Here is a 24,609-nt window from a genome sequence, read left to right as displayed (position 1 = left end):
AAGTTTAGAGAAGGTCAAATTAAGTTCACCTGTAAAGGTTATAGTGCATTTGAGGTTCATCCTGAAATTTCACCCAAAAGCTGATTATCCCTAACTTTTAGTGAGTAGTGTGTGCACACACACACACACACACACACACACACACAGCGGCAAAAAAGTATTTAGTCAGCCACCAATTGTGCAAGTTCTCCCACTTAAAAAGATGAGGCCTGTAAATTTCATCATAGGTACACTTCAACTATGAGAGACAGAATGGGGGGAAAGAATCCAGGAAATCACATTGTAGGATTTTTAATGAATTAATTGGTAAATTCCTCGGTAAAATAAGTATTTGGTCACCTACAAACAAGCAAGATTTCTGGCTTTCACAGACCTGTAACTTTTTCTTTAAGAGGCTCCTCTGTCCTCCACTCGTTACCTGTATTAATGGCACCTGTTTGAACTCGTTATCAGTATAATAGACACCTGTCCACAACCTCAAACAGTCACACTCCAAACTCCACTATGGCCCAGACCAAAGAGCTGTCAAAGGACACCAGAAACAAAATTGTAGACCTGCACCAGGCTGGAAGACTGAATCTGCAATAGGTAAGCAGCTTGTTGTGAAGAAATCAACTGTGGGAGCAATTATTAGAAAATGGAAGACATACAAGACCACTGATAATCTCCCACGATCTGGGGCTCCACGCAAGACCTCACCCCGTGGGGTCAAAATGATCACAAGAACGGTGAGCAAACATCCCAGAACCACACGGGGGGACCTAGTGAATGACCTGCAGAGAGCTGGGACCAAAGTAACAAAGGCTACCATCAGTAACACACTACGCCGCCAGGGACTCAAATCCTGCAGTGCCAGACGTGTCCCCCTGCTTAAGCCAGTACATGTCCAGGCCTGTCTGAAGTTTGCTAGAGAGCATTTGGATGATCCAGAAGAGGATTGGGAGAATGTCATATGGTCAGATGAAACCAAAATATAACTTTTTGGTAAAAACTCAACTTGTCGTGTTTGGAGGACAAAGAAAGCTGAGTTGCATCCAAAGAACACCATATCTACTGTGAAGCATGGGGGTGGAAACATCATGCTTTGTGGCTGTTTTTCTGCAAAGGGACCAGGACGACTAATCCGTGTAAAGGAAAGAATGAATGGGGCCATGTATCGTGAGATTTTGAGTGAAAACCTCCTTCCATCAGCAAGGGCATTGAAGATGAAACGTAGCTGGGTCTTTCAGCATGACAATGATCCCAAACACACCGCCCGGGCAACGAAGGAGTGGCTTCGTAAGAAGCATTTCAAGGTCCTGGAGTGGCCTAGCCAGTCTCCAGATCTCAACCCCATAGAAAATCTTTGGAGGGAGTTGAAAGTCTGTGTTGCCCAGCGACAGCCCCAAAACATCACTGCTCTAGAGGAGATCTGCATGGAGGAATGGGCCAAAATACCAGCAACAGTGTGTGAAAACCTTGTGAAGACTTACAGAAAACATTTGACCTCTGTCATTGCAAACAAAGGGTACATAACAAAGTATTGATGAACTTTTGTTATTGACCAAATACTTATTTTCCACCATAATTTGCAAATAAATTCTGTAAAAATCAGACAGTGATTCTCTGGATTTTTTTTTCTCATTTTGTCTCTCACAGTTGAGGTATACCTATGATGAAAATTACAGGCCCTCGCTCATCTTTTTAAGTGGGAGAACTTGCACAATTGGTGGCTGACTAAATACTTTTTTGCCCCACTGTATACACACACACACACACACACACACACACACCTGATTGCTTGAGAAAAGCAGGAGCGTCAATTTCTAATTTTTTTTCAGTATACAGTCCTGCAGTGTCACTTACCGCACAGGAGTGTGTAGAAGTCTATCTAGTATTAGTGAGGAAAATAATGTTATATAAATATTACATTACGCGGATATCAAGAGATCACGCAGGCATCAGTTTGAAATTAGCATGATCTTTATATGCATTAAAAATATACCAATTACTGCAGGTTTTCAGATATTGTAAAAACATATATACACTTTGAACAAAATATTCAAATCTCTCTTCTCAATCTCTGTATCCTGATACACCTACATGTTAAGTGATCAAACAGACCCGTACATCTATTTAAATACACCATTTTCAAACCACTTGATTAATGGAGATGCTTTGGAGTCACAATTTGAGCCCGAGTGGCAGATATCGAATCATTTGGAGTCTGTGGCCAACAACAACAAAAATCATCAACTGGGTTTTCTGCTTTTCAATTTTAATTTACAAGTCAGTTAATAGGCAATGAGGCAAGATCGTTTTAAAGACTGACAATCATTCTTATTTCTATCATATACCATATTTGATCCATTAAAAAGTCAGAACGAGGCTCCAAGACTCGAGAACAAAATAATACTGAGTCAACGACGGGACTCCAAAGCAGCATTTGAATTTGCGGCGTATAAACGTGATAAAAAGCAAAGACAATCTTATAGGATCCTAGTAACAATGGCGGGGACTACTTGTGGCCATGCTAAACCACCAAAATGGGTTAATTAAGTTAGTTAATCAAATATAAAGACCATTGCAGTGAACTTGGGGGGGAAAAAGCCACTTCCTGTTATGTTCCGCATCAGTCTCACAAAGATGCAGAATGGAGGCGGACATCACATCGTTAAATATTGGGTGTCAATTTTCCTCTATGGCAAGGTACTTTTTTTATTTCCCCTGCTGGTGGCATTGGCGCGAGATCCCGTTTTAAGGCATTTTTTTTAATTAAGGGTCATTATCACGCTTTAAGTGCGGTTGGGTATAAAAATTCAGTACCTCTATCTACTTGTTGAATCCCAGTGATGGTATCGAATATTTAACCATTATGTAGCTGGATACCTGGGTCGTTCATCTCTTGAGCATCAGTGAAGTTATCTCAGTATTTCCAACATAAAAAACAATCAAATTAGTATCAAAGTCAAGGGCTCACACATTTTCAGAAACCTGATTTTGCTGTTTGAGGCAAAAATAGTCACATGCAGTGAAATCAAATTTCGCTTGCCAACCTCAATAGTGGAACGGCACCAAAATCGGCGATGACTTCCCCTATGTTGCCAAAAAAGTAAAAAATAAAATAATAATCAGGATTAGGTGGGGGGTGATTTCTGTGGTTTAGTTTCAAACCACAGGTGAAATTTCTGATCGACGCAAACATTTGTTGTGGATGAAAGCGTTTCATACATTCGATAGGAATGCATATAAACTCTGGAGTACAAAAAGTGGAAAGGCATCCCTTGTCGCTTACCCCCAGCGTTTGACGATTATCTACAGAATCTACGATACCAGACTGCGGTGTCACGGAGAGCGGGAAAATAGCCTCAGACACATTCCAACAAATGTCCTTTCCATTTACCGTGGGTTTTTGTGCATCCAAAAAAGAAAAAACAAAATCAAGTGAATTACAGTTACACCAGAAAAACAAAAACAGAAATCTCCAATTGTTCAGTTTGACACGCAGTTGTTTGGGTGGGTTATGGTCACTTCAGCCCTCTCGTACTTTGGCCGCCAGTGCAGAGTTCTCCTGTCGAATGGCTTTGTAATCTTCCAGGATCCTCTCCAAGTTAGCCACAGTCTTATTGCCGTTTTCAGTCTCAATCTGTCAAAAGCCATGTAACTGTAACTGGACAAGCATTACTGTTTCCCTTGGGCACTATTATTTATTAAAAAAAAAAAAAAAAATTCACAGCATGACTGCAGCATTTCGCTGGGAGATCAAAACGCCATCCTACCTGCTCCTCTAGGTCTCGAATCTCCCTCAATATTGTCCCAGTGTCTTCAATTGTCTGAATCAACTGGCTGCAGTTCTATGAAGAGACAACACGAGGTAAATCAGGTAGAAGACCCCGTCATGCATCAGATAAAGGATGGGAGTACGCTTGACCTTACTTCATGCAAGGCGGCCAGGTACTTGTAGGACTTTCGGACAGATTCGTCTTTTTTGGCGTCCTGCAAGAAAACATTTATTAGTTTTTAAATTCGGCTCAATCGCTATACCTGTGTCCAGTTCTGTGAAATCCAGGACCGGCACCTGCCGCATCTATTCTGAAAGGGCCCAGTGGTTTAACACCTTTCACTTAAGCGCAAGTTTGTTTTTGTGTTTATTTATATGATAAGATCTCCATGCAGGGTTCCTACACATTTTCAATTTCAAAATTCCATACTTTTCCAGACTCCTCTAAATTTTTCAGACTATATTTCACATCTAAGTACAAATAGCTAGATATTTATTATATAAATAAATGATTTTAAAATCCAACTGTTAACAAGTATGTTACATTCTGACAATGTGTGCTAGCTTATTATGTTACTATAATTGCCAGATTGTAGCTAGGTACTGCAGCTCATACAAATCAATTTACACCAAACCCAGACAAGTTCGACCAGGAATTGTCAAGCAAGCCGCCAGAAAACTTGCACCATTTACCCATTGTGTCCAATAGGTCCATACCCCTACGCAGAAAGTTAGACAACTTTCCACTGTCAAACATCTCTGCCCAAAGAGCAGGTAAACTAACCTATAGTTATTTTCCCTTAATACTGATTATTGCTCCCCCCATATTTTTTAGTCTTTTATAAATAAGAACTGAAAATTAGATGTGATGCTATGTATCTATGCAATTCAAAGACATTGCCGCTTTTTATTTTAAACTAATTTGGTCGCTGATGGCCAGATTTGGTAGTTATAAGGCTCTTGGGGCAGAGCTGTTTTGTGATATACAGACATAGAGGCAGCATTGTGTAGGAGTGTGCGTTCAGTCGCACACCATACTTCTTGCCTAGCTTGCGACAACATCATGTTTGTTCCGGCCTGTGCTCTCTCACACAGTGGTAAACATTTTGGCTGCACTGGCTGCCTGTAACAAACACCATGAAAAACACTCTGCTTGTATGATCAATTAATTTTTTTTTTAATTCAGAATTTTATACTTTAGGACAGAATAGGGTCAATAATCTGGAAACAATTATTTTTTCCATAGTCAGAAATCGATAAGTATGGGGAAACTGAATTTCCCCATACTTATCCAGATCTGGAAATTACTCAAATCAAATTCCATACTTTTTCATACAGCTTAGGCACCCTGTCCATGCACACTTCTGAACGTTGATTATAGCATTTGCACTATGTACAATAAATCTGAAGGCCATGGAATTTTAGGCCTACACATGCCAAAAATATTGTATCAATATTGATTTTCTGATCCTACACAATAAAGCGATTGATTGCCTGACAGAGTTTCTTTATTATTCATCTTGTGAAGAGTGGCCTCACGTTGCCAGTTGAGAAGGGCAAAAAGCTCAGACATAATCGCACCCCAACACAAATCGGATTATTCGGCATTCACATTAACCTAACAAGAGATCTGTAACAGTGAGAACTGATCTGAAAACAGTTATTTTAAAAGACTCATAAGGCAGGAAGTGCTTGTATCCGTGCGGCAACTCAAGCACGTGTATCATCTGGTGCTGACTGTGGCAGAACAGAAGTCGCTGATTGAGGAATTTCTCACATTTCACTGTCTACCTCATCTCCTCTCATCTAACCATTTCACATTCTTCTTAAAGAGATACTCCAGCTTCTAGGGAAATCGGGGGGGGGGGGGGGGGGGGGGGTAATCACCTAGGCTCTGTGAGATAAACCTTCTAACATGAACTCCACAACATCTCTAAAGGTGTCCTGTGGTTTCTGGCACCAAGACGTTAGCAGCAGCGTAAAGCAGACCTATTATGCTCCTTTTTAAACAAGTTCATATAGCTCTCTGAGGTCCCCAAAACATGTTTTTAATTTTTTTTGCTGAAAATGCCAATCATATTATGCATTCTAGCCATTCTAAAATGCGTCCAATCCACCCTGTCTGAAAACAGACTGTTTCAGTGGGTGGAGCAACCCTCCCGAGGCCAACGGCGTTTGACCTTGGCTTTTGGATTTTGTTCTAATTACTACCCAACTTTCGCTTATTTCACCTCATCAATCCGCCAAAATCTGTCTCTGATTTGACACAAAAATTTGACACGAGAAATAAGCATTCTAGTTGCTGAATCTTAACTCATATTAGATCTACAAGGCCTCATTTCAACGTTTGTTCCGACTTTGGTTGCTGTCTCAAAGCTGGAGGGACACGGACACCGCACCCGGGATGCACCGGGACTTGCCCCAGATTTTGTGTTTTATGTAAACGTTCAGAAAAAATAAAACATTTAAAATACATCCACAATAAAACACAGTATTTAGGGAAACGAGCACGCGCAGCGAAGCCCAAATGCGTAATGGATAGGGGTGTCATGATTCTGTTTGAATAAATGCACAGTGGATCGGATGGAGCAGATTAAAATATTAGGAAATCCGTAACGAGTTGATGTCAGCTCGTGCAGAGTAGAAAAAACATTTGAAAAGCGAGCGTTTTGAAGCCTGAGCGTTTTGCTCACAGTGATTACTTTGTCATTAGTCTGCTTAATTATTTGACACTTTGGCCATGTCTAATATGAACATCTGACATTGTAATTATTATTCCTTATTTTGACAGAAAATAAGGAAAAGCATAATGGGTACCCTTTAAGTCCTGTAAGTTGCAAGGTGGGGCCCCAGAGGATTGGGCTTGTTCTTGCACACGCACCCGGCCATCCACACGATGTAAGAGAAAAACGTGATTTATTAGACCAGGCCAATTTTCTGCCATTGTGCCATGGTCCAGTTCTGATGCTCACTTGCCCATTGAAGGCGCTTTTGGCGGTGGACAGGGGTCAGCATGGGCACTCTGACCCTTACGCAGAAAGCTGCAACGCACTTTGTGTTCTGACACTTCTATCATAGCAGCATTTACTTTTTCAGCAATTTGAGCTACAGTAGCTCTTCTGTGGGATCGGACCAGACGGGATAGACCTCGCTCCCCACACGCATCAATGAGCCCATGATCCCATCTTCCTTGGAGATACTCTGATCCAGTCATGTAGCCATCACAATTTGGCCCTTGTCAAAGTCGCTTAGATCCTTACTCAGATCGCTTGCCCGTTTTTCCTGCTTCCAAAACACTTAAACTTCAAGAACTGATTGTTAACTTGCTGCCTAATATATCCCACCCCTTGAGAGGTGCCATTCAGAGCACCTGTGAAGAGATCTATGATAGATAGATCTATATCTATCTATCTATTTATTTATTTATGCTTAAATGTTTATCCCACTGTACTGTGTCTAACTAAAAAGTCAGACACTGCAGCAGAGTACAGTGACAGTGAGGCCATAAAGAGTTTGAATTGATGGTCTGACAATTTAATACGCCTGGTTTGGAAAATTGCTAACCACCGTTCAAGTCTTTGTGTTCATTACCCGCCTACCTTGAAGACCAGTTCATCAGTTACAGCAAAGGTCCTGTCCAGTTTCCCCGTCAGGCCGTTGATCTCCTTCTGGAGTTCTTTGGTGTCTAACAAAATCTACAAACAAGCACAAGTGATAATATATATCCAAATGTTGCAGCCTTTTCCCATCTTTAGTGACTCAATTATGTGATGATTTTATGATGGAAAGTGATATGAACTTAAAAAAAACCCCAAAAAAACACAACATTTGATATTCACACAGCACAAACCCAACAAAGGGTTTGGTGAGCAACGGTCTTTAGCTTTAGACTTGTTACAAGCCCTACGCAAGCTACAATAGGCAAACGCAGGTACATGACCTTATGCAACTCTTTTGCTTACATACCTTTTTTGGGGACTTGCCAGAATAATAAATGGCTAATCCACAAGGATTCACCAAAATCAATCATTTGGTAGGAGGAAGCAATGAGGAGGGGTATTTAAAAATGTTGATCATTTAAATACAACAAGAACACAAGATGGAGAATATTAGTCACTCGTCTTCTGCTGCTGCCATTGCCATTTAAATTGTTGTTTCCCGGAAACGGCTACCTCTTCAGTTGTGTTGTTTGTAGAGTAGTACAGGTACTACTCACTTAACAACTGAGTTTCGTTCCCACAACAAGGTCGTTAAATTAATTGGTAGATAAGCTAGGACCCATGTTATTTCACAGTAAGTAGTGAATACTGACAGACTGCGAGACTGAGACTGAGAACGGTGATGCCCAATGAGATGCTTGACGCTGAAACGCCGCGGTATTGTACGCAGCGTGCAATACAGACTGGTCAAAGAGCTGGTCTTAAGTCCAAACGGTCAAAAAATAGGTAGGTCGTTAAGTGAGGAGTACCTGCATTTGTATTTAGCACCTCTATGGGAAGCAGGAGGAATTGCACCACAGGAGTTTCAAAACACAACTCACACAAAACACAAAGCATACATTTGCTCTGCAAGAGTGCAGGTAACGCCCCTTGCATTGCTTTTCGCGTTGTCTTGGGGAGGGTATGTGACAGGCCTTAGCCTTAATCACATTTACTCATTTACATTAGAGGACTTTTTGAATCAAGGAAAATGTTCAGTTGGGGTAAAAAAAGCCTATTTTAGTTTTAGTCCATCTTAGTTTTAGTCCATTTTAGTTCAATTCCATCTTTAGTCAAATACAACCTGACTTGCAGTGGCCCAGCATTGCAAATCAGGGTGTGTTTAGTGTGGATATTGGTGGTAGAAACAAATATTCAAACGAGAACTTTGAAGGCCAAAGTTGAGAAGGTTTGAAGAGAAAAAGCAGTTGAACATGGGTCAGTCAGTCCTAAGAGATTGTAAATGCGACAAGTATCTTGGGGAATTTTGAGACACTTAAAAAATGCAGAAGTGCAAAAGTGCTTAATCTGGGAAGCATTTTTTTTGGTTTGGTACCTTTGTGATCTCCTCCTTCTGTTTCTTGATGTTGCCAACAATCTCTAGGATCCGCAGGGTGTACGCCGAGCGACAGACATCTTTTGGGAGGTTCTCCAGCTCTGTCATCTGATTGTGAGAGAGAGGCGGTGAGCAAAAGCCTGCAATGTGGGGGGGAAACCAAATCAACTGAAAGTGGACTGGTACCAGCTGTTTGCATAGAATTTCCTTCTTCTTGGCCTCCTCCGCAGACTGACGGATTTTGTCATGCAGGTCCTTGACTTCAGAAAGTTTCCTCGATGATTCCATCTGTGGGGGGTGCGAACAAATTCTGGATTTCTGAGCCTTAAACGAAGAGATGTTCATCTGCACCACGCAAGCGATGGGCTTACATCCTGATTAGTGCAGAGTTGTTTGAGCCTGCGGTGCTCGTCAATGAGTGGCGCACGGTGCTTCTCCCACTGCGACGCCAGGTTCACCACTCGCTTGGCACTTGCTTCCACCAGCATCTTGTGGGTGGAACACACACACACACACACACACACACACACACACACACACACACACACACACACACACACACACACACACACACACACACACACACACACACACACACACACACACACACACACACCTTCAAAATTAGAAGCGTGGGAATTTCGATTTTAAATATTTCAATGAGCCATTATTGTCATTCCACCGTGACAGGTAGATGGGAATGGCTGTCTCTCTCCTCCTGGAAGCGCACTTATTTACATAATTGACAATATCTGGAAAATACTTCTCACACTGAGCAGCTAATAGTCTTATAGGTCAGATGATGATAATAATAATAATAATAATAATAATAATGTCAATATATATAATAAAATCTCATAATATAGCTCAAATTCTCCAGCGCTTTACGCTTTACACAGCGCTTTTTTTTAGTAATTATATTTGACTTATTTCCGCTTTGATACTGGCTGAGAGGGTTGATATTATATTTCACATCAAAATAATTTGGATTCAACTTTTCACAACCAAAACAAAACACTATATGTTTTTTCTGTAAATATGGGACTCTTTTGCACTCATTTTACATTTGTCACAAGCAAAGACGACCGTTCTCCTACCTGTAGTTTGGCTAAGTTGTTCTCTGCGTCGGGTAACAGGTCCACAGTCTGTTTCTTAACCAACATGGTGTCCTCCTTCTCTCGGTTGCTCACCTCTTTGTGCTTCAACTCGTCCCGCACCTGTGCAGAGGTCACGGCTGTGTCATGCTGATGCAGCGGGCCAGAATACCCTCTTATTGCTTTAATGGAATTAACCTAAATTTCAGGAAGTTATCCAAACTTTTTCTATTGCAACTTGAAAGAGTGCAATTTTCAAATTGCAAAAGCTGCAAAAAAGAACTAATTTTCAAAATGCAGCATTTATGGTGCTGGATACCATTATAGTGAAATATGGTGCTTAAAATGATAAAACTAGAAAGAAAGAAAGAAAACTAGCTGGTCATAGATGGTCTATGTTCGCCGTTTCCCTCAAATTATTCTCTTTCAGTGCAGCTTATCCACACATTTTGCTGCTCAAGAAAAAACAAAAAATCTTTGGCCTGTGTGGTTGCATGTCACCTGTGCAATGGTGATGTTGTTCTGTTTAGTGTCCTCGGTCAGCTGGTCAATGTTGAGCGCCAGCTGCTGGAGCTGCTGCTGCAGCAAGGACAGCTCCTCCTGCTGGCCAACCTGGACATCCCCCTCCGACTGGCCACTACTGGGCATAGAGCTTGCCACCGCAGCCATCTGTTGGACCAACTTTTCTGGCTCCTGGAACGCATGCAGGCACAAAGAAGCACGCACAGCACAGCAACATATCATCAACACACTGCCTTTTTGTATTCTTCAAATGGAATTGGGAATTTTGCAAATTAGCAGAGGTGGAGAGCATGTATAAAGAATTTGTACTCGAGTAAAAGGACCACTGCGCACCAAATACTGTACCTGACTACAAGTTTAATTGATGAAAAAAAGAACTCAAGTGAGTTAAAAGTACTAAACTCAACTCAGATTACGCAAATTTTTGCCTCCAGTTAGAGGTGGGCATAACTCAATATTATGTTTTTATCTTCTTTAAGTGGTATGTTAAGGAAAAGGTTAAAATATTGAAAATATTTAAATATTATAGGGTGTTTTATTCTAAATGTAGTTTTGATCTGACAAACGTTACCGTTACCAAAGAGTTCAATGTGATCAACATCAGTTAGATTGATTAATATTGTGATAATGTATACATCTATATCGTGAAAGATACGGTCCATTTTTGAATGAGCCTAATTCAAGGACAAGGCCAGCGAACATTTGCACCAAAATCTTGATGTTGGAATAACTATCCAACAGCAAAACCAAAATTAAGTATAGAATATTCAGGTTTCAATACTTTACTTATACTATCACCATCCCACGCTATGGACCAAAAATGGGAAGTAGCCCTAATCAATTACGTAGGCTGGACGTTTTATGTTTGAGCATAAAGTCAAAGTTCAAGTTGAAAGATTTAAGTCAAGGACGTCTGAGACAGAACACTGCAATTAGATGTTATAGCGGGGTCAATTAAATTACTATAATTAGATTGTCCGAATTTACAAACACAAACTGTTAGCTCCTCCAACCGCTTTGTATAAGGAGTATAATTCACCTGGGTGAAGGTAAACCTCTGGGTGTGGGTGAAGTGTGTGCCCTTGGTCAGGAGGTCTTCCATGAGCGTGGGGCCCTTGAAGGACTGCAGCAGCTCTGACAGGTCAGAGATGGAGCGGGGGGCACCTGGGGGGCCACTGTGTGAGGGCTGAGTAGCGGCCGAGCACAGCTGCTCCTTGATGCGCTTGTGTAAACGGTTTTGTTTCCTCAAGCGGTACTCCTGTTGGATCAAAAAAAGCCAAAACAGAAAAACAGAAATGTCAGTGTTTAAAACTGCAGTGCATCTCAAGATCGAGCCCACGACTTATCACAGTAACATTCACCGCAGGGCGTAGCTTTGTGTATTTTTCGCACAGTATGTGAAACGCACACCTGTGCTTATTACATATTGGTTGATAAGACTATAGAGGAAGATAACAGAAACAGTGATGTAATAGTATTTGATTTAAGTAGTTTAATGTCTATTGAAATGACTACTGCAATAAATTACTGTTGAGTGAGGATATGCATTATATCACCACTCAGATGTGTCCATTACCCCTTACTACTGATGGCATAATAAGTATCTCATATCGGCAAATAAAACCTAAAACGGAGAGCATTGGATCTGCTCTGATACCAAAACCTGATACCAACCAAAGGTTCCGTTGCTGCAGTGTCCTACTTTTGTCGTCTTACTTTATATTTATTCTATTTGATTTTGTTTACAGTGGCAATCCATAACATCCATCGCACTTCTGGTCCCAGAAGTGGCAGCTTTTTTTCTTTTTTTAATCGGGCCATACTTAAAAGGTGGACCCCACCACCAACAATGGGAACAGCATATAAAGGAGCACATGCATCACGCAAATTGAATGGCTGCTTCCTATAATGTGCCGGCTAAATAAGGTTTTTTTTGCCCCTCCCTATGTGCTTTCCTCTAACACTCCCCTTCTCTTCCTGCTGGCCCCTCCTGGGTGTTACTATAGCGAAGGGGCCACTCATCAGTTACAGATGTCAGCTGTGTGTCGGTTGGAAAGACAGACGCCCTCTTTACACCCTCAGAGAATCATTGGAGGACATGCCTCGCTACATTGATCTCTATCTCAAAAAGTATAACTGGCACAGTTTAAACTAGACAGAAGAGGTTCATGAACAGTTTTATGTAGGACTTGTCCAGTTGGGTAAGAATTTAGAAAGTTATGTACAGTCAAAATATTTTTTTGGGCTTCATTCAGCTTGAGTCGGGATGTACCGATCATGACTTTTCATGGCCGATTCCAATTGCTGTGTTTTTTTTACAAGTAAATGGGCCAATTCGATTGCCGATTTTTAGCTCTTTTTTTAAGAAACCGACAAGAAAGAAAGAAGGAATACATGAATACGATTTTTATTTTGAGAAATTGTGAAATTAGAGGCAACAAGTGCATGACCATATGTATATGCATTTGACAAATAATGTCTTGAACTTTAACTTAAGCAGAACGAGCAAAGTACATGTAGCATCAGCGGTTGTTTTTGTTTTAAATTATATTTTTGTATACTTTATTAATCTCTCTGAGGGAAATTAGTTCTCTGCATTTACCAATTCTAGTATATTGTATAATTTCAAGATTTAAAGCAAAAAAACAGAATGGTCTGACAGTCTTATTTTGGGAAATGATTCCAATACAGCTTGTGTGCATGGAGCACAGTGGTGTCACTGGAGGGGTGCGGTGTCACCAAAATGACTGTCTATAAACTGTCTGTACAGTGTTTCAGCAGAAATGTATTGTTTTTTATAAAAATGTTGCACGCATATGTCTACATACATCCTCTTTATGGAGCAGGAGCCAGCCAGGAGCAGTGGGCAGCATACGTGGACGCGCCCGGGGACCAGGTGATAAGTGTCCATCGCTGGTCAGACGATGATGGGTGCATGTTTTTGGTGGGGGTCCTTACTGACGTGAGGTGGAGGAAACCCCATGTGAACACGGGGAGAACATGCAAACTCCACACAGAAAGGCGGGTTATCTTCCAAAAACAGGAGCCTTTCTGTGTGGAGTTTGCATGTTCTCCCCGTGTTCACATGGGGTTTCCTCCACCTCACGTCAGTAAGGACCCCCACCAAAAACATGCACCCATCATCGTCTGACCAGCGATGGACACTTATCACCTGGTCCCCGGGCGCGTCCACGTATGCTGCCCACTGCTCCTGGCTGTGCCCCCGGAGGAAGGACAAGCCAGGATGGGTCAAAAGCAGAGGAGCCATTTCACCGGCCACCATCAAGCATGTGTGTGTGTGTGCAAGCATGTGTTGTGGAGTGTCGTGTGATGATTAAAGACTGTTTCTTTCTTTCTTTTCTTGTTTCTTATGGGCGCAAGTGAATGAGCTTTGTAAATGACCCGCTCCCTGCACTCTGCTGCTTCGTCTGTCAATCTCCAGCGTCTATCGCTCTCCGGCGTCTGTGTCTCGGCACACCCAAGCCAAGAGTTTGGGGGAAACATGCCTCCTCCACACATTTCCAGAAGAAAATATGTCTCTAAAACTGGATTTATGTGAAAAATGATTGTTGACTCCTTCTACAAAGTAATAACCCCCCATTCCCAATCGAGCTGCTCGATTTGATGTATTTCGCACCTCTGTAGCTTGAAAATTCTGGGAGAAGCAGCGCAGAAAACGTTTTTTGAAATAACAAATGATGACAATTGACTTAAAAATGGCATTTTCAATTTGTCTGGACCTCTAATCTGGTAACATGTTGAGGATAAATCGTGATGAATCAGTGCCAAACTACCTCCGGTGTGAGACGGGAGAGTAAACCCTGGCTGTTCCATTCGCTCTCCCAGTCCTGGGCAGCGCTGAGCTCGGCCGTGTGCTGTTCTAGAAGCGATGGCGCCACTGAGGCGTAATGGGGGGGCTGCGCCGTCACAGGAAGCAAGATGTCCCGCTGGTAGTCCTTCAACTCTGGTGTATGGAGACAAGAAAGGAAAAGGTGCATGCATATAAGTATTCTCATGACTGCAATGCATGTGGCTTTCTTTTGGTTAAATTAGTCACTGCAGTCCAATGATTACGTGACTAAGTCCAGAGTTAATGTAGCAATCCATACAACCTTCTATGCTGAGTGGACACTGTTTGTCACAGAATTCCATTCAAAACTGCAACAGCTTTTTTTTCCCCACTCCATAATCATCTTTCTAAATTTTCATCCATAGCAACAGTTTACTGAGTTTACTTTGCTGCAGCTACCTTTCACTTCTTGTATATGCCCTATCTTTCCATTCGTGCTGGGAAAGTAGGACCCCGTCACAATCAATGGAAACAGCATATAAAGGAGCACAATACATAACGTAAATACATAAACTGGCTGTTCCTTAAAAAGTGCGAGCTAAAAGAGTATAAAATGTGATTTTCTTTTAACTAATTATCTTATGGATTACCACTTTAAAGCAACTATACATATAACAACAGAGGCTGTAATAGTTGGTGACCCAATCATCACTGTTATACAACAAAATGTAAATGCTTCTTTTTTCAAAAAATATTGTTTCTCCACATTTGCAATAAGCCTGGGTCTCAGACGTGTCTGATTTTGTAGAGGGATGTCCTGGACAAAAAGACAAGACAAAAACAACTGTGCCGTGTGCCTCTCATGATGAGCAGTCAATCGAAACGGATGGGATGGACTCCACCCATAAATGTTGAAAGAGCATATGTGAAACATCAGTTCAAATTACAGGGTTTAAAGTGAACAATCTGTACTCCTGATTATTATTTTATCCACGAACTAGACAATTTTTTACCCCAAGAAATCCTTCCAGCTCTGTTAATAGCAAGGATGTCATGCCCTGTCTGGCATTTTGGTGTTCACGGGACTGCGGTCAACTCAAATTGTGAAAATTGGATTAGTTCAGTGCCACGGGCCAAAATCCTTGGGACAACTTTTGGCTGTTTGGTAAACACGCCACCTTGTCTGAGATCTACCATTAATTCTCATCATTCTCCTCAACTACAACAGGTCTTCTGTACAAGTGCTTCTACAGATCTACCATATAGTGGGAATTTATCCAGAGAATATGGAAGGGGATTACATGACCAAAATTCTGACTTCAAACAGGCTCCCTGTAACAGGACTCATTTTAATCATGATTTTGTTCAACCACCATTGATCTCATATGGCTATATTTCAATATAGCCATATGAGATCAATGGTGGTTGGATCTTCTGACCTGAAGATCCAACCACCAGTTGTTTGGGTGGCTAGGAGCTGCTATGCTAACACTAATGCTGGATATCATATAAATACGTTTGTTAGCCTTGTCACAACTTTTTAATGAAAGGTTGAGATTCTTTCCAAATACAATCATGTTGCAAATTCTTCATCTTAAATATTGGATTTAACAAACAACTTTAAATATTTTATAATTTACTATATTTTTAAATGCTTTAAAAAGAAGGAAAAAATCATGTCTAAATAAAGGAAGGATAAAGCACAAACAACGCTTCCACAAGAGACGCAATGAATGCAGAGCACGTTAAAATGAAGAGACTGGGCTTCACACATGTTAATTCACCTTCATACAATTCAGAGCATTAGGAGGGGAGTTGCTATATTGTTATCAGGTACAGGGAATCATGAACATACATCTGAGGTCAAGGACAGAGAAGGCAGATTTGTAATGATAACAGGAGGAACATTGGTGAAGTCCCTGAATGCGTAAGCTCCACCAGATAGTGACTAGTGATTTTTATAGAAATTTTTTGATTTAATGGTTACAAAAGCTCAGGGAATTTTGATTTGTGGTGGGGATTTTAATGTATGCTTAAATCCAAGATTGGACTCTTCTTGTGGAAATCCAGATTTTAAAGCTGAATTATAGAAATTGAGACAATTGCATCGGACTAGTCAGGATTACACCTATTAACCCCTACCCCCCCTTATACTACATATTAGAGAACAGATATTTTTAAATTTACAATAGAGACCGGCATAGAATAGTGAAATGGGACCGATTGATCTTTCGAATCATAGTCCTGTATACATGTCTTGGTATCTCAATAGAAAGCCATGGTCTACAATTTGGAAGCTGAACTCAAATATTCTCAATAATTCGCAGGACAAGGAAAGGTTAAAGAACGAAATAAAAACATATCTTGCATAGAATGATAGCGATGAGGTGATGAGGGGCCGAATCATTGCCATTATAATCCATATAGAAATTTGGACAATAAAGGATATAATGCTCATAATGTGAATGATCCTTTTTTTAAATAAAAACAATTTCAACAATCCTGTAAAAACTCATAAATTTGATTGGGTGAATTCATACTGGCCATATGACAATATTACTAAAAGACAATATGAGGATCATTTGGAATTGACCGAGCCCTTACAGACAATATTAATTAGCACATTCTATATAAAACACTGGTAAGCATTTAGTTAAAACTTCACTTATTATTACTTTCATGCAAAACCTTGACTTCAATGAATGCAATTCTCTTTGTTCGCCTACAAGTGAAATGAACACTACTGCTGGTCAGAGAAGCCTACCTTTCGACAGCTTCTTTCCTTTACTGCTGTACGGTAAACTTAGCACTTGAGATCGGAAGCTGTGACATGGTCCTGGACTCTAAAAAAGACACAAACACAAAAAGACAAACAATACCCATACTGTCTGGAATCCAAGTTCCTTTTATAAAAAAAAAAAAAAAGGGACACTGACAGTCAAGCGGTACAGCAATTAAAGTTTCTCAACATTAACCTGCAGTTTTGCAGCCATAAGTGATTATTCATCGTAACTAGGTCTGACGCTGTAATGGCATGAAGCACACGTTATTCCCACTTGATCTTTTGAAGTTGTTATTGAAGGTCACCTGTGTTTTACAAAGGAGGGGCAGTCTGCAGTTCGGTGGGAGCCAAGGATGGGCAAGCTGGCCTTTGATCTTATTGGCAATGGATTTCTGGAGGACCACTGATTTACCTGGCGAAGCAATAGGACATTTATCAGACCTGTGGTTATGGTACATGAAGGTCCATGGTCTTGGAGTCAGAGACACACAAGCTACAGTACAAGGTGGAAATTCAATAGAGAATGAGAGTACGGATCCCCCTTTGTGCAAGTATTTTTGTCTGAGGGTGAGGGCTCTTGTGAAAATGTACGATGATGAATGCAGAACATATACACTGTGGTATACCTGCTGGCTGGTCTGAGGCTTCGGCACTTTCTCTGGGAAGTTTTTCCACTAGGAACATAAGCAGGGAGCGGATCTCCGGCTCGTTACTGTACAAGAAGGTCTGGTAGCCAATCTCACCCTTGTAGCCGAGGTCCTGGAAAGCAGCACGATCAGGTGTTATAGTTATACTGTATGTGGTAGCGAAGGGAACATTTGCCGGAACGTTTTTTGCGGCCAGACAGTCTGATACAGGCCTGCATATCATTAGTGGTGTACAGATTGCAATGGTATTATCTATCAATTATTTTATTTTCTTCCTCCTGTATAAATCCTCAGAGATACGACTAATTAGAAATGTCTCACCATGTTTGCAGCAGTCCCACTCATGCTTGAAATAGTTAGGTCAACAAAAGGGGACTCAACGCACAAGATAAAATAAATAACAAATTACATCTTTAGTCAGCACAAAGTGTTAGGTATCCAAAGCGTATCTAGCTAATTTACATTAAATAGAGGAATTCCTAGTGTGGTGGTTTTATCAGATCTCTTGAATGAGGCAATGCGGTACCGGTTCCACTCTCCAAGTAGGGTTGTTGCAGTTAGTGGTGTTACACTGTGTTCAGGCATACACAGGTTACATTGAAAACAAATAAAAACATTTAGTTAATTTCATGTATCAGCGGCCATGTTCATCAAATAAAAAAAAAAAAATTGCAAAATTTGTAAAATACTAAGCTTGCTATCAATACTAAGTCAGATGCAACAAAATAGAGTGAAAGTGGCTGCTTCATGTGTGCACAGCAGAGTCGCAGCACAGTCTGCGGAGTCAGATTTCACTTATCACGGGTGGAGAGGAGAGAAGGAAGGCTCTAGAAGACCTTAGACCAGGTCTCGATCGGGACCTGGTCTCCCTCTCCATGCGTAATTTGCCGCCGCGATCTCCGTCCGCTGATCTTCCCCGTTCCTCTCAATAACACATTGAGAACATTGTGTTTTTATTTTAGATGTATTTTATTTTACTTTGTTTGTAAAATGTCTGGTTTTACCGGTAACACAAGTGCAAAGCAACACTTCAACTTCTGCAATTGGCTTAAAAAATGGGTGAGGAGCCAGTATTGAGACACTGAAATTACCATTTGTTAGAACTAGGAGTGTCACAATTCTGATTCGAAATGGAAAACCGATCAAAATGAGAGTTTGCAAGTAGGTTCACGATTCTCACCGTATTTTTGTTGGTAATATTGTCCGAAATGGTCACCATATTGGGGCAGTAAAGATCTGCTGGTAAACAAATGCAGTGTGCACAGGGGGGTGTGGACCCCTTTGCGGAGTCTGTTGTCGCTCTCTGGCGCTGGGGTGCGGACCGGGACCACACCGGGTGACTTCTACTGGACTGTCCCTTGGCCCATCTATTCCAACATTATCACAGAATGTGTGAAAAGGTAGAAGACGGAAATATTTCTGAATGTTGCTGCATGTGTGAATAGTGAAAGTCACTAGCAGTGCCGGAAAAGCTATCCCTGTCATTTGGAACCATGTGTAAAAGGGGCATAACCGTCAGTGCTGACGTCAGTGCTTTAGGTACATATTACAGTTTTTCGGGTCCTGTGAAACGCAGCACAAGCTGTCTGTCTAAATGTCGTACTCGCAAGTGGCAGGAGGGGAATAACTTCCGAGAGACGAAGCTTGGACTTTCATAACTTGGGATGATGTCATAAAGCTGTCTGCGGGCGATAGTGGCGCCACCCCCTGCGGTCGCCTGCGCTCCGGCCAACTTTGCACTTCTTAGGTAGCTACTGCGTTCAGTCTAGGACATATTGTGTGTAATCACCGTGTGCGTTGCATTGACATTTCACTGCATATATGAAAGTATGTATATGTATGTGACGAGTAAACCTGTTGAATCTTAAATCCTGAAACGAATGAAATTACGACAGTTTTTCACTTAGTTGTGCACCAAATGTAGATCAATATTGAACAAACTCGAACGACAAGATGTCTGAAATGTCCAGGTTCTAACAAGACTTCAACAATGTCTGTACATACTGCCGTACTGGGGTCTAGTCCGGTCCAGATACGACGGTATCTGGACCGGACTAGACCCCTAATAGTAATCTCTTCTTCTTCTTTAGGCTGCTCCCGTTAGGGGTCGTCACAGATCATCTGTCTCCAATACCTCTAATAGTTATAATAATAATTAAAGCTGCAAGCAGCGTTGACCGGGTCCTGAAAGTGCAAGTGTCGGCGGGACCTGATAAATCGGATTGGAGGAGTCCGTGAAAGTACGGAGCATGAAAATGACCAAAAAGCGTCAAAAAAGTAAACAGTGCCTTTTCCAAAATGAAATTCAAGGCTATGCCATACCGTGTGACGAAAACCAAATCATTTAATTACTTTGAATCGTAAATGTGTCTTGTAGACACTCACCAAGTTTGAAGTCAATCCGATAAACGGCCTAGGAGGAGTTTGTGAAAGTACAAAGCATGAAAATGACCAAAAAGTGACTTAAATTGCACCTTTAATCCAATATGGCCAACTTCCCGTTGGGTTTCGGTAATGGCAGCAATAATGTTTTTATTTTTATTTAGTCTAGTGATGTAACATAAGTATACTGAATTCTGTGAGATTTTTTCAAATGGTAAAAAGGGAATAGGTAAGATTTTTTTTAATTTTAAAAAGGGCCTGGTCGGCCATTTTGCCACGTCCATGCATGGGACCCATATAATATCGATGGGAAAACCGGCATGGACTAATGTGTATGCAAAGTTTTGTGAGTTTGAGTTTCTTAAGGAGCCCAAAAAGCCGACGCAAAAGGCTGAAAAACAAGAAGAAGAATAAACAAAGCAATAACAATAGGATCCTCATCCTACATTCTGTAGATGAGGACCCTAATAAACAGAGCAATAACAATAGGATCTCCTTCCTACATTCTGTAGCTCGAGGACCTTAAATAACAGAGCAATAACAATAGGATCCTCATCCTACATTCTGTAGATGAGGACCCTAATAAACAGAGCAATAACAATAGGATCCTCATCCTACATTTTGTAGATGAGGACCCTCATAAACAGAGCAATAACAGTCGGATCCTCATCCTAAATTCTGGAGATAAGGACCTAACAAGAATAAGAATAAACAGAGCAATAACAATAGGTTCCTTGTGACACATTCTGTGGGACGAGGACCCTAATAATTCCCTTGTTGCTACTTATGTGGACGCAGCACTGAAATTACTTACTGACAGTAAGTACTTATGCCATTCCAGGCTACAAGCCGCAGCCAAGGGATCCAAACAGCCTTTTTTACATGCAGGTCTCCTACCTGACAGGCCTGTGCCAGGCTCATCCCCACTCGGAAGCGGGCGGACATGCCAGGGGGAAGAGAAGATGACAGCCCACCGCCCAGTACAGGGTTGATGACTCGCACACATCTCACCACCGCCTCCAGAATCAGCTCACTAGTGAACTGTTTGACACTCTGTATATCTTCACCCACCTCCCTGTAGTGGGTAATGACAAATAAAATAAGATGGTTTCAGCAAATGTGTTTAAATGCATAATCAAGTATTTTGAACAAACACAAGCACTACAAATTGTGCGATATATTGTAAAACGATTGTACAATAAATACATTGCAATAATTTTGACTAGACATTGTAATTTCCAAGAATGCAGCACCAAGTATTGTGACGGCGCCTTTGTTTGGCATGGCCGCCCTCTTGGCAACAGCTACTGCTCCCTTCCTTTTTATTGTTGTTCTGTTCGCGCCCCAGTTTACTATAAAAGTCGTTGCATATCTGTGATTCTGCCTTGGAGCTGTGTAGTTGGGACCCAGGGAAGAACATCTTGCAGCCTCCTCCGTACCTTTCCACCCCGCGGGAAATCTGCCATCCGGGCTGCCAACTACACCGGAGGCCCGGGAGACGCCGACAGCGACCAAGGAAGTGCATGGAAAAGAGCCGGTCTGTTGGTTTGGCTGCAAAGGCAGCAAGACTATCTCATGACCAGCGGTCCTGTGGATTACCTGTGGCGCCCACCGCTGCCTAAGCACTCCCCTGTGGTTAGACTGGCCTGGTTCCGGCCCATCTCTGCTCACAAGTGTTCTTCCCCTCCACCTTTCCCCGGAAAGACAATCGCTCAAGTCCGGTGGTGTTGACTTCAGGAACCTGCTGCCCGTGGCTTGGCAGTGCAGTCCGACATCACGAAATCTCCAATTAAGATGGCTTTAATCAACATGGGGTTGGGATGTAATAAATCATTATCCTAAAGGAATTATTTGTGTCTCATGATCTTGACTTCTTGTTGAGAACTGAGACCTGGTTGAAATGTGGAGACAACATGGCCTTGACTGAACTGTGTCCCACGGACTGCGACTTTGTCAGTGTGTCTAGGATGTCCTGTCGAGGAGGAGGCCCAGCTGCTGTTTTCTTCAAACAGTTCAGGTGCCGCACTGTGGACATCAGTGTTTAACACTTTTGAGCCGCTTATGCTTAGGATTGGATCAGCTTATCCTCTCTTCTTCGTGTTGTTTTACCACTCACCTGGTAAAATAATGTCTTTCTAACTGAATTTGACAAAGTTATGATTGTTGGTGATTTAAATATACATGTTGATGATGCATCTGATAAGCTTGCTGTTGAGCTTTTAAGCACAACTCAGTCTTTTAATTTAACCCAATATGTATAAGGGCCAACACACAATCGTGGTCATACTCTTGATTTGTTTTTCACTTTTGGATCTGAACCTTAATGCTCTATGTATTGACAACTTATGTGTCTGACCATAAGTGCATTATTTTTTTACTGTTTTATAATGCTGATGTCCAATCAATCAAACATACTTCCAGTTCTCACACTCTCAATAGCCACACTGCTGACAACTTCTCCTCTGTCTATGCAAAACTTAGCAACGATATGGCTTTCCCGGTCAAAACCAATGACTTAGTCCGCTCCTTTAACAACCTCTGTTTGTCAACCTTGCTCCTTCTAAACAAATTGATTTGTACTGAGATCCCACCCCCTTGGATGAATGACAATATACATCGTCTCAAAAGAGAGTGCAGAAAGGTTGAGCGTAGGTGGAAAAATTACTAAGCTGGAGGTTCACTTTATTTACGTGAAGGAACTACTTTCATCTTTTAATTAGAAAGTGCAAGAAGCAAGAACTGCCTATTCTCCCAAACTGATTTACTGTAACAAGAAGATCCTTGAGCTTTATTTAGCACAATCGATAAACTGGTGAACCCTGACACCGCCCCCTCGAAATGGTCGTTTCAAATGGTAACTGTGAAATGTTTCTATCATTCTTTGTGGATAAGGTCACTCACATGAGAGCTATAATTTTTCCTTCCTGTAACCCTGGGGTTGACTGTCCGACCCATGTTTCTCTACTGAGCCAGCTTGCCCCAATTTCTTTGGAAGAGCTCATAGCCATTGTCTCCCAAATGTGCCCCAATTCTAGTCCTCTTGACATTGTTTCAGCCTTTTCTTCTTAAAATATGTTTTCGGCTCCAGCTCTTCATTGGTTACCAATCCACTACAGAATTTATTTTCAAATTCTCTTAATCACCAATAAAGCACTACACAGGTTGGCCCCACGTTACATTTCTGAACTTTTATGTCGTCTGGCTCTCAGGTCTTCTGAACAAGGCCTTCTGGCTGTCCCCAAATCAAGGTTGTAAACTAAGGATGACGGAGCCTTTGCTGTTACAGCGCCTACTCTCTGAAACCATCTTCCCTTAGCTGTAAAACAAGAAAACGCAGTCGGTGAATATTTTTAAGAAGCTTTAAAAAAAACCCATCCATGTATTGGAAGCACATTGTTTTGTAATGTGTATTTTCCTTCTGTGCATTGTTTTATGTGTTTTATATTGTTATTATCTGTACTTCTGTTTCTAACTTCCTATTTTGATTTATATTTTCTTTAATGTTTTCATTAGATTCAACTTTATTGTCATTGCACAAAGTACAGTGCCTTGTTAGCCTTGTTAGGTTTTGAAAGGCACTTAATAAATAAATAAAAAAGTATATAAAATGAATTCAACTCACTTGTGTCAACCGTCAAATGATGTAGTTACTCTCATCTGTGTTACCCTTCACCAAGGGAACAGTGAACGAGACTATACATTACGCCAACTGCAGCAGGTTTAGCTGTGTCAATGAAAAGCCGATGGATACGTACGTGCCAGTCTGTCTCAGAGCGTGAATCAAAATCTTATCAACTTCCTCCATCGCGGACGTTTCTCGCTGTTCCAAGAAGACAGTGGCCCGAGATGGGGTGTAGGGACAGCACAACTGGTGTCGAGATGCCGGCTACGCCTTACACGAATGTTGGACCATTGATAACAGCATGCTAGCTAACTAGCATGCACCAAGTGGGAACTGCTAGTTACAGCGAATATGACACTGCTCACACCTGGACAGTTTAGTCCCCTAATTAAATGCTTTTAGGCGTCTTCGTTGCAAATAAACTTAGCCTCAAATACATTTGCTGTAGAGAGTTAAATAAAGACATTGCCGATGAACGTTGGCAGCTACGTTCGTAAATATTCAGTCATTTCTGCCTCTCGTCGGGACAGCGGAGGAAGTCATGTGGGAAGTGCGTGTGGCTTTGTGGGAGGTGGAGTATTCCACCGGAAGGACACATGGGGAAATGAGGGGAGCGAGAACTCGCACTCCCAGGGTGCCACACGGCACACGGGTCGCGTGATCGTAAAAGAAAGGTTTTGGCACGTGCGTTTTCGTATGGGCGTGGGCCCACGAGGAAAAAGCTGTTTGCTGCCCTTTCAGTTCAAGTTCAAGAGTTTATCTGTCACATACACGTACATACGGTCATACACATAACTGTCAATTGTTATGTTGGCTCTTTAAGAAAACACTCTTAAGCATCTCTCTGACCGTATCTCTCACGTCAATGACATTCACTATATATATATATAACTATTGTTTTGTTTTATTCTATTTTTTTAGCTGAGTATGGTTCAGTACGTTTGTAGGAAGTTAAAGTCTCTTTTAGCCAACATGT

General features: G+C 41.5%; 1 protein-coding gene across 4 annotated transcripts; it reads right to left on the bottom strand.

Moving 5' to 3' along the window:
• Positions 1-1,986: 1,986 nt before the first annotated feature.
• On the bottom strand, positions 1,987-24,065 carry ccdc22 (CCC complex scaffolding subunit CCDC22). Of its 4 annotated transcripts, XR_013844549.1 has the most exons (17): positions 23,767-24,065; positions 20,909-21,086; positions 17,609-17,741; positions 17,288-17,394; positions 16,965-17,043; positions 14,205-14,374; positions 11,450-11,668; positions 10,390-10,581; positions 9,892-10,011; positions 9,166-9,282; positions 8,981-9,082; positions 8,795-8,902; positions 7,360-7,455; positions 3,916-3,975; positions 3,759-3,833; positions 3,275-3,625; positions 1,987-3,075 (listed from the first exon to the last, which is right to left on the bottom strand). XR_013844549.1 is itself a non-coding variant. In XM_080015445.1 (16 exons), exons 1-16 carry the CDS (start codon positions 23,814-23,816, stop codon positions 3,512-3,514), a joined length of 1,920 nt encoding a protein of 639 aa, XP_079871571.1. In that variant the 5' UTR covers positions 23,817-24,065; the 3' UTR covers positions 1,987-3,511. The 4 variants fall into 4 exon arrangements, 3 of the variants coding, with proteins under 3 accessions (XP_079871571.1, XP_079871573.1, XP_079871572.1); XM_080015445.1 differs by having other exon boundaries at positions 1,987-3,625; XM_080015447.1 differs by lacking the exon at positions 20,909-21,086 and having other exon boundaries at positions 1,987-3,625.
• Between the last annotated feature and the right edge of the window lie 544 nt (positions 24,066-24,609).

The sequence above is a fragment of the Zeus faber genome, assembly GCF_960531495.2.
Source record: "Zeus faber genome assembly, chromosome: 15".
Lineage (NCBI taxonomy): Eukaryota > Metazoa > Chordata > Actinopteri > Zeiformes > Zeidae > Zeus > Zeus faber.
Note: the sequence above shows the minus strand (reverse complement) of the source record. Positions and strands in the feature narration are given on the sequence as shown.

Coding starts and splice junctions, on each gene's coding strand:
- ccdc22 (XM_080015445.1), bottom strand. CDS start 23,816: ATGGAGGAAGTTGATAAGATTTTGATTCACGCTCTGAGACAGACTGGC. Junction 17,742..20,908: donor GCCTGGCACAGGCCTGTCAG/GTAGGAGACCTG, acceptor GCTGCTTTCCAG/GACCTCGGCTACAAGGGTGA. Junction 11,669..14,204: donor TCTCCCGTCTCACACCGGAG/GTAGTTTGGCAC, acceptor TTGATCCAACAG/GAGTACCGCTTGAGGAAACA.